Source organism: Xiphias gladius, chromosome 3 (assembly GCF_016859285.1).
Source record: "Xiphias gladius isolate SHS-SW01 ecotype Sanya breed wild chromosome 3, ASM1685928v1, whole genome shotgun sequence".
In the NCBI taxonomy this organism is placed as follows: domain Eukaryota; kingdom Metazoa; phylum Chordata; class Actinopteri; order Istiophoriformes; family Xiphiidae; genus Xiphias; species Xiphias gladius.
Window position 1 is genome coordinate 5,646,371 of NC_053402.1, and position 9,660 is coordinate 5,656,030.

The 9,660-nt window shown below is 41.4% G+C and overlaps 2 protein-coding genes across 4 annotated transcripts in view; one reads left to right on the forward strand and one right to left on the reverse strand.

Moving 5' to 3' along the window:
* Window positions 1–634: 634 nt before the first annotated feature.
* prmt1 (protein arginine methyltransferase 1) lies at window positions 635–6,837 on the reverse strand. 3 transcript variants are annotated; one of them, XM_040119997.1, is made up of 10 exons: window positions 6,708–6,837; window positions 5,226–5,321; window positions 4,919–5,074; window positions 4,658–4,721; window positions 4,411–4,553; window positions 3,558–3,645; window positions 3,133–3,248; window positions 2,575–2,725; window positions 1,635–1,756; window positions 635–1,481 (listed from the first exon to the last, which is right to left on the reverse strand). In XM_040119997.1, the coding sequence occupies exons 1-10, from the start codon at window positions 6,741–6,743 to the stop codon at window positions 1,398–1,400; spliced, it is 1,056 nt and encodes a 351-aa protein (XP_039975931.1). In that variant the 5' UTR covers window positions 6,744–6,837; the 3' UTR covers window positions 635–1,397. The 3 variants fall into 3 exon arrangements, with proteins under 3 accessions (XP_039975931.1, XP_039975940.1, XP_039975951.1); XM_040120006.1 differs by having other exon boundaries at window positions 5,226–5,312; window positions 6,708–6,826; XM_040120017.1 differs by lacking the exon at window positions 6,708–6,837 and adding an exon at window positions 6,563–6,586.
* A 2,106-nt stretch (window positions 6,838–8,943) lies between these two features.
* ap2a1 (adaptor related protein complex 2 subunit alpha 1) overlaps window positions 8,944–9,660 on the forward strand; it is a 26,986-nt gene continuing 26,269 nt past the window's right edge. Inside the window, exons 1-2 of the mRNA XM_040116843.1 lie at window positions 8,944–8,950; window positions 9,429–9,495. Coding sequence (XP_039972777.1) covers window positions 8,944–8,950; window positions 9,429–9,495 — 74 coding nt within the window. The remainder of the gene's footprint in view (window positions 8,951–9,428; window positions 9,496–9,660) is intronic.

Here is a 9,660-nt window from a genome sequence, read left to right on the forward strand (position 1 = left end):
GAATTGGGGGTGGTAGTGAGACTGCTGCAGATGTTGAGATGTTTGTTTTTCGTTTAAGTTCAAAAGGTAGTATCTATTGTAAAGCTTCCCAAAGCTGCAGTTTGATTCACATCTGACCTCACACCATTGCCCCATTTCCTGTTACTAAGAAATGGTATGCTGACATCTAGTATACTACATTTTACAACAGAAAACTGACATTCAGCATGTCGTACATACTGTGTAATTAGTAAGCAGCATGGCTTTGAGTTCTTGCTACTCCCCACAGTAGCTGCACTTTTTTGCTGCAGTGTAATAAACATACAATAATAGAAGCAAATCCAGATTGAATTTTTTCTGAATGTACTGGACCTTCCTCTTGTTTGGGCCTAAGTTTTAGGCCTTTATACTACCTTAATTCCTCACCACCTTCAAAATACCACTTTATTTATATTATAAAAAAAAAAAAAAAAAAAAAAAGGGAGGTGCACATCTCTTTTCTTTTGCTTTAACACTGTAGTATGGGTAAACTGTGGTTATCATTAAACATAACAATGGGGGTGCAACTGCTGACAGCCCCAGCAAAAAAGATCTGCAATTAAGTAGTGCACAGTCTATTGTTATTCAGCAACACTGTGTTGGCTAATTAAATGCATGCAAGCACACATTCCTTGGGTAAGACCAGGGAAGGTGTAACCTTGTACTAATTGTACTGGGCTCTGCCTCAGTCTCTATAAGCCTGCAATCTGACCTCCTGGTCTGTACTTTGTCTTCTCGCTGAAACCTCGAGCACTGCATTCACACCAATACAGACCCTGTGTATTAGTTTTTGTTTTTTTATTACATGGCTATATTTGGTCTGAACAAGGCCTAAGGTGTCTGGTGGAAAGCTTTTTTGTCAATTACATATGATTTCTATTAACCAGTACACAAGTGGAGGCGGCAGGGTTTTGAGTATACATACATACAAACAACTAAGGGCAGACCAGGGTCATGCAATGACCCTACAGAGAGCCAAAATGAATGAATAGTAACTATGCACATGTAGACATGTGAGCAGGGCTGTTGAGTTTGTGTCTGTATGGATCTCACACATGCAAATGACAACCCTAAAGTAAAATCAAAGATGATGTTGGACAAAAACACCAGGCACATTTCAAGCAACACATTTTGTCAAATGACTACTGCACAATGAATCACTACATCAATATACTTATACCCCAAGAATGCGAAAACCTTTAAAATACTGTTAACATTTGAACAAGGGAGAAGAGAAGAAAGAAAAAAAAAAAAAAAAAAAAAAAAACAAGTCTTTAAAATGCTGCAGGGGAGTGTCAATCTATTGTACAGACTCCCAACTGAATTGTATCATCTGTCCTCTACTAAAAACAAACTAACACACGGAGGGAGAAAGACTTCTAACGCATCCTGTATTCTGACGTCTTCGACATTTCACACAGCTGACCCTTGAAGTCGATGTCTATGGTGAAGTCCAGGTCTCTCTGCAAACCAACAGCAACGAGTCAGATGAGATGCAAACAGCAACCACATGCAGTGGGGTTAAGCCACACACATACGTTCTTTGAATCAAAAGCAAAGCAAGTAGGAAACAGCTTCCACAGCTGCTCTGAATAGTAGAGCTCAGCTCTACTTACATTGTTCTTGACGTTTGGCTTCATGCTGATGGTGCCGAAGATCTCCTCGCCGGTCTTGACAGTCAGGTAATCATCCAGGTAGAAGACAGTCTGTTTCCAGTGGGTGTAGGGAGACTCTGGGCCTGAGAGACAGACAAAGTGTGCATGAATGTAGGCCATTGCTAAAACAGTCTTTCAAGTTCTAGATGTGCTCATTTGAGCCAATTCAAGGTTCAAAGCAAAACCACATTGTAGACACCCTGTCTCTGTCCCACCCTCTCTGCTCATCACACCACCACCCACCCTGGCACATCCTGATACATCCACACAGCCACCTGCCAACAGCCAGGTCCACCCGTCCCAGCTTCCCTTCACTCAGCCCAGAGAGCAAGCCCCACAAATGGTCCTGTTGACTGACTCCAATTGAAAATTCCTGGACACAAGCTTTTTCCAGCCCCCTGGACACTCTCCATTTCAAAGCCCTCCAAACCCAAGAGCTGTGACCAGAAAAGAGTCCCCTATGTCAGTTGGTGCTGACATCACACTGACCAGTCTCACAACAACAACCAGCAGTGTAAACCAAATTATAAACACCATGTAAAAATCATGGCAACCAAATGAAAACTGAACACGTGGTCACTGTTCAACAGCTGAGGTTCCTCCTAAAATTTAAAATCAAATATAAATGAGCTAAATTACATCAAAATTAAAAAACTACTCCTATGAGCAGGACACATTTCCTAGATGGTGAATTACTTGACAAACACACTATTGTGCACTTGGCTAAATTATATTTTGATGCTTACGTAACATTGGTTTTTGAAACTTACATGCTAATAAAGCACACACACACGACCATTGTATCGTCACTATGTTGACCAGACCATTTTACCAGTGAATGAGCCCTGACCACTTTTCAGTACAGACTACAGGTGTACTGTGTGTGGGAGAGTAGACTGACTGGTGGAGAAGCCGGTCCTCTTGTGACAGCGGGTGAACTCGATGTTGAAGTAGGTGACCAGAGCGTGAATGTAGTCGTTCCTCTTCACCTGCAGGCAGAACGGTGAGGTGAAGGTCAGGTCCTCTGCCTTCACTGTGTAGATGTCCACCTCCTAAACAAAAACACACCAACAACACCAGAGTCAACACCTCTGTAGCGAAGGACAGATGCACTTCTGTCCAAGCGTCAATCCTCAATGACAACAGTGTCAAACTAGAAGGGCACTCAGAGCGCAGACCCCTTCCAAGGCCAATTTCAAACATTTACCAGACTAAAAGAGGAGAGGGAAGAGAAAAAGGAAAAAAAAAAAAAAAAAAAAAAAATTCCAAATTCACAGCAAATGATCCGGACCTGTCAAAGTTGAATGGGTCCTTTCCTGGCTTATGGCCCATCTCTCAACCAAGTTTGGTGCAAATCAGTTCACTACTTTTGTGTAATCCTGCTGACAAGTAAACCAACAAACAGACGGGTGAAAACATGACCTCCTCGGCAGAGATAACCAGATACTCATCCACAAACCTTAATCAGACAGGCGCTGCTGACCAGCTGCTTGGGGTCCACCACATCAACCAGGGGTTCCTTAATTGCCACCTCCTTGATGCATGACATGTCAAACCCATACACGTTCTCCCACCCTGACAGAGACACAAAGCATTCAATTCACTGGAGGAGGAAGAAAAAAAAAAAAAAAACAAAAAAAAAAAAAACATGTGGATTACAGCTAGTGGTGTCCAGTCTTGTGCTCTTCACATTTCCTCTCCCTAAGAACAGTAATTTTAATGATTATTCATGCCTTTCAATGTGTTTGGAACAAAAACCTAGCCCTATGCTCTTCCATGGCACAGAGCGTGGTCTCCTCAAACCCCAGAATCACAGATTAGCTCCAACCCATGGGAAACTGCCACTCATAGGCTTAGGTTTGGCTAAGAGATAAAACTACTCACAGTGAATTTTATAGTCCTTGTATTGCCTGTCTTCAATGGCAGTGACATAAAGGGTTGCCCTGTCTGGGAAAATGAGTCCATCTGGCTTCTGTCAGAGGGTAAGAGGGAAAAAGACTCAGATTAGAACTTGAACAGGCTGTCCAGAGTAAAGACATCTAAACAGGTGTGTTACAACAGATAATGCATCCTGCACAATGGTCAAATTCATAGTTACAAAGAATATGTGATGGACTATTGTATTAGGTGCCTGTACCAAGCTTGCTAAATGTGCCGGGCACCGACCACTTCATGGCAACTTTCTATTAAATAATGGCTTTTAGTCAAGTTTTAAAATTTTAATAAACCACCCAGAACATAATTTAAATTTGAAGTCAAATGTTACCTAAATCTGCCCACTTTAGATTCGTGCTTCTGTTTCTGTCTCAAATGCAACTAAGCATTAGCAATTTGAGCCAACTTTGATTCACACCACTGACTAGCTTCTTCTCCATCTCAATGCATTCTAGATCCATCCATCATACCTAACTGAATTACTTCAGCCTAGTTTTACATTAACTTTTTGAAAAACGGTGTTCTGCTGATGTCCGTTTTCTCGTTTCTTATTTTGTGTGTATTTATTCTGTTTTAGGTGTACTCCTCATTGAAAAATTAGTGCTTGTCTTCAATGATTCGAGATTTGAATAAAAAGGTTGAAAGGATTTTAAAAAAAAAAGTGTAAAAAAATTAAACCGTGTTAAACTGTAGTAAAAATTATCCAGGAGACTGTTTAGGAACATTGAAGAGATCTTTAGAGGGAAAGTCTGAATCGGGATTGCAGAACTGGGAAATATAAATACAGTTCCTTCACACATACCAGCCATTTGTCCCTGGCATAAATGACTGTATTGAGCATGGACTCGTAGAAGAGGCAATAACCCATCCACTCCGATATAATGATGTCTACTCCTTCCACAGGCAGCTCCACCTCTTCCACCTTCCCCTTGATGATGGTCACAACTGGAGACACAGGAGGAGGTCAGGAGGCACACCACAACTTTCATTCCAAATCTCCATGTAACCCAGACACCCTGTGTGTCAACACGATTGGATCATTTACTCACCATCATCCAGCTTGTTGGCCTTAACAATTTTCACAGCATAGTCTGAGATGCTGCTGCATTCTATCTATTAAGACAAAAGGCAAAGAAAAATTGAAGTCACGCTTTCCCTACTTATGCTGCCACTATTTAAAAAAAAAAAAAAAAAAAAAAAAAAAAAGGCCATTACCTTTGGCCAAACCCTTCCTTGGGATGCAATCACCAAGTCCACTCAAAATTGAAAACTACACAATTGGATTAGTTCTGATTTAATCTAACATGTACCCCTATAACTTTCTTGGCTCCGGCTTTGGCAGCAAACATGCAGAGGATGCCTGTCCCACTGCCCACATCCAGCACCACTTTGTCCTTAAACAGATGCTTGTTGTGGAACATGGAATTGCGGTAGGTCAGAGTGCGGACCTCATCTTTCAGCATCTCCTACAGTGACAGTAAAAAAAAAAAAAAAAATTAAAAAAACCCACCAAATAAGAGCATTAGGGTTAAAATCTTGTGGCATAAAGGAAAACTTTAAACATTTTGGTATCTTAATATGAAAGAACTGCAGTTTCTGTGGCCTAAAATAATTTACCTCATGGATACCAAAGTGAGCGTATGAGTCAAAGTAGTAGTCCTTTGACGTCATATCCTCAGCTGCAGGCTTGGCTGAGCTCTCTCCCTGAGAAACCTCAACAAGAGAGACAAATAGTTACAGCCTGAAGTAAGATTAGGTTTAGCTCCTGTGTTCGGGGTTTTGAAGTTTTATCAAAAATCTCAACTAAGTCAGATGTGATATAAAGCGCTGCATTCTCAAACTAACCATGCATTCTGGGGTCAGTTTGGCTGCAGTGTGTGGGACAAAAGTCAAACAATAGAGAACATCCCCGCCACATGGTAAAAAGAGTCCCATTATACTACAAGCAGCTACTTGTCTCAACATAATGTAAATGTAGCAATGCGGCGACTATGTAGTAGAGTTGGCTATCACATCCTTACTATGGAGCTTCTATGAAGAATTGTTCCCCGCCAGCAACTGCATCACAATAAAATAGTCAGCTGATAAAAGTTGAGACAAGTAGCTGCGTCAACCTACGAGCAAGTTGGTGCAATTAACTGCACGACACCAAGGGCTGTTTTGAAAGTACGAAATTAATCTGAAGTCTGGAATGAATTGAAAATGGTCAGCAGTAAACTGTAAAAAAAAAAAGTCTTACTATGCCGGGACTGTGGCCGTTTCAGACAGCTACCAGTTTGCAGTGTCTGAGCAGCACAAAGGATGGGAGCACATGGTTGTTATCCCGGCCTTCCTTGAGAACCACCAGACACCACGTCTACATCCGCACCATTTCCACCAGCAAATCATCAAAAGCCACAAATTTACAGATAATAGCCATGTATCTACTGCCAGGCCTCTACTCTCTGTGGAGCCGAATAACAGGTATCTGTTGGCGAGCTGGACGGCTTCAACGTGCTGTGACTACCTCACCAAACGCTAGTCGGCCACGAGGAATCACAACGGTATAAAGACAGAACAATTCTAGTAGATGTCACTAATAAACCAAGTCATACAAAGAAACAATCTTGGCACAGGTGTGCCATGTGTCCTCAGTGAAACCAACGGGAGAAAGAGGCAGCGTCCACGCCTCGAGAGCCCCTTGCTAACTAGCTCTGGTGCTAACACGTTAGTCCCCATGCGGTCCCGCAGACTCGTCAGACGCTGCTGGCGAAGAACGTTTCTTGTGCTCAACTCACTCACTTCAACTCGCAGTGTTAACCATCAGCTTAATTTCCAATAAATACTGGTTGACTAAAATGTTTGAATCAGATCTAGGCTCTGTCCAATGTGCGGCGCTAAATGAATGAGCAGCAACGACAGATGCTTCACCTGAGTCACGTTAGCCAAGTTAAAATGGATGCATCCCTCATTACCTGCTGCATATGTAATGGCAAAAACACAGACGTTAGGACTGCCTGACCCACAACATGTCTCCTGGAACAATGAAAACGTGATACATGAGATAAAGACAAAGAAAAATGAAAGAAGTATGGTGTATTTCTAATGTTAAGACCTTACCTCCATCCTCTCAGCTAGTGCCGCCATTTCGATCATCTGCGAGGCAGCGTGAGTGTCCAGAATTCTTCACTAGTCCAGTCCGCGACAGGCAGCTTTTATTTCTGATTGGACCAGAATGTAGAACACGCCTATATCTTGTGAAGCGTTCGCTGGTTTTCAGAGAGTCGGAATAATCGGCGTCGAACAACGAAAAAGAAACCGACAGAAACCCGGAGTATTAGGCACCGCCGTGAGAGTGTTAAAGGACTCAAGTGGCCATCTGAATACATTGAATATCTGTTAGTCTCTGCTCTGCAGCTGTGTCCCACATCAAATGCATATACTAATTCGGTATACTATAAACTACAAACCAATATCAAAGTATAGTAAGTGTACAAAAAAATCAGTATACTATGTACCATTTTCCAACAACAGGAAATAATACAAGACGTACTGTCAGACGATCATCAAACTGACTCTAGAATACGACAGGCAATCGACAGCACACTTAAGAAACACTGAATTTAGTATGCATACTGTCTGGTTTGAGTACACTTTGTTTTGTCTCTTTTCCGGTGAGAACATTACACTACATACTAAAAAACTGCTTAGAATCAGTGTGTAGTGTACACTTTGGACACACTGACAGTTCTATTGTCATGGTTCAAATGAATTTAGAAACAGTGTTTGACTGTTGGATGGATTCATTTAGTCCTGCAGTCTCTCTCACACACACACACACACACACACACACACACACACACACACACACACACACACACACACACACACACACACACACACACACACACACACACCTTGCTCTTTGCATCCTAGGTGAACAATGGATGCAGTATACTAACAGTCTTTATGAGAAATCAACACAAACTTCAAACTTTAATCCTACAAAGGCTAATGACTGCACAAATAAAACCATAACACAAACTACATTTAAAAACCGTGCGCCAATTAGTCGAAAAAACAAAAAAACACGTAAAATTAAACTGGTTCTACCTTGCCATTGCTGAGAAACTGAAACTTAATTGTGCATAAGGCAAGTAAATAAATAAAATATTTAATAATTAACAATGTTTAATAAAGAATTAATTAGCCTCGTACCTAACATTACACTTCATCATTTTAATGTTAAATAAACAATTTTTATTTTGCACTTTCAGCTACAGCTCTCACGAGTAAAAATGTACTGCAGTTTCTTTAGCCTAAAAATTACCTCATGGATGCCAAAGTGGGCATATGAGTCAAAGTAGTAGTCCTTTGACGTCATATCCTCAGCTGCAGAAAAAGTATGCAGAAAAACCTTGACTACCTTAGCTCCGTCAGAACTTACCCTAGACATCAACACTACAGCAGGTGGTTTGAATCCTGGATTCTCTTGCCCTAATCACTATGTCAAAGTATTCTTGAACAGAACTCTCATTACTGTGTGAATGGGTGAATGTGAGACATTATAAACACTGTAAACTCCTTTACACTGCTTTCTGGAAAATTGAAGTGTACTCACCACCTATGTACCGGCTAGAGAAATTCCTGTCTGTAACAACTGGTATAACCAATTCACATTTTTAAAGTTACTGTACTTGTCCACTGTCACACTAGAGAAAAGAGTGTAGATGCTGTCAAGTTTGTGTGCTCCAAACATAAACTTGACAGTCTAAAGCCCCACTCTATTTACTAATGCTGTCTCTCATCTCAAGAAGTACCTCCCTTGTACCATAGGGTCTACTGTACAAATGTATTCCCATCCTGCCTCAGCTGAACAAGTGATTGTTGTGAAGTCAGTTTTGAGGACTGCAGAGCCTAACCCCTTTCTCTGGCGTTAGGTGTGAATGCCCCCCTTGATCTTTCCACAGTTTACTGACTCCTGGTTGATGAACTTTGAACTCTTCCTGCTGTGCCCAACACAAGAGCTTTTAAAAAAAATTATTTTCATGCATTAATTATTTCTTTTAGTAGTTCTTCTAACATGATTGACAAATATAAAATTTCTAGTTTTTTTTTTACATGGTCTCGAATTGAGACCATCGAGCAAATGAAGATTTATCTTGATTTGCTCCTGTATACTACACATTTTTATAGACTGTGTTAAAAATGTCAATTACGCATTCAGAAACATATTATACAAGAGAGTCTAGGTTTAAGTGCAAATTTACAAATATTCAACTCGATATAATACACCTATCCATCTATACTTGCTCATTCTTTCAGGGGTGTGGGCTGTAACCAAAAACACAACCTAATGGCTGGTAGGTAAAACCAGTTCATGTACAGTGGTATCACATGTTATTTTGCTCACTGTGAAGTAACCTTTAGTATAATGACCTTCCCACCTTTAAAACACAGGGTTGAAGACACGGTAAGACAACAGTGATTGTAGCCATGTATAACAAATGAAGTAGAAAAAAGGTAGGGGTTTTTCTTCACGCAGTAAAGTTATTAATCTTCCATTCTGCCATGAAGTCAAATTTACAAAATCGATTGAACGAAAGCTGTCAGAATCTGTTTATATCAGGCAGGCATTCATAAAGAACTCATCTTTCATTTGTCCTGGCTTGGGAGCGTGCTTTTTGTGATCCAGGGCTATGCTACGGTGAGCGGTCTGATACAGGTGGTGACGATGCACGTCAACAGGAAATGGCCAAAAAACGCAACTCACTACCAAAGCTTTGAGTTTGTACCCTTTCCTGCCCCTGACTTTCTGTAAGTAACGTCTCTCTCTTGTAGGCCTGTCTCCCAGCTGCTCTTCAGTTTCTCGTGAGGACAGGGAGCGTCCTGACTCCCGGCTGGGAAGGTAGCTCAGGGTGCAGTTCAGTCTAGGCCGATTACTTGGCAGCAGGAGAGCTGCCTGCCGCACTAATAAGCATCACGCTGCGCTCAGCCGGAGGAAAGAAGCGTGCGCGTTCACGGCTGTGTGGCGCGGTCACGCAGCTGGTTGTGCTGTCACGAGCCTTATCCG

Excerpts from the sequence above, each read along its gene's own strand:
- prmt1 (XM_040119997.1), bottom strand. The coding sequence starts at position 6,743 with ATGATCGAAATGGCGGCACTAGCTGAGAGGATGGAG. Across the intron at positions 5,322-6,707 it reads CACTAGCTGAGAGGATGGAG|GTTTCTCAGGGAGAGAGCTC; the intron begins GTAAGGTCTTAA and ends TCTCTTGTTGAG. Across the intron at positions 1,757-2,574 it reads GAGGACCGGCTTCTCCACCA|GCCCAGAGTCTCCCTACACC; the intron begins GTCAGTCTACTC and ends TCTGTCTCTCAG.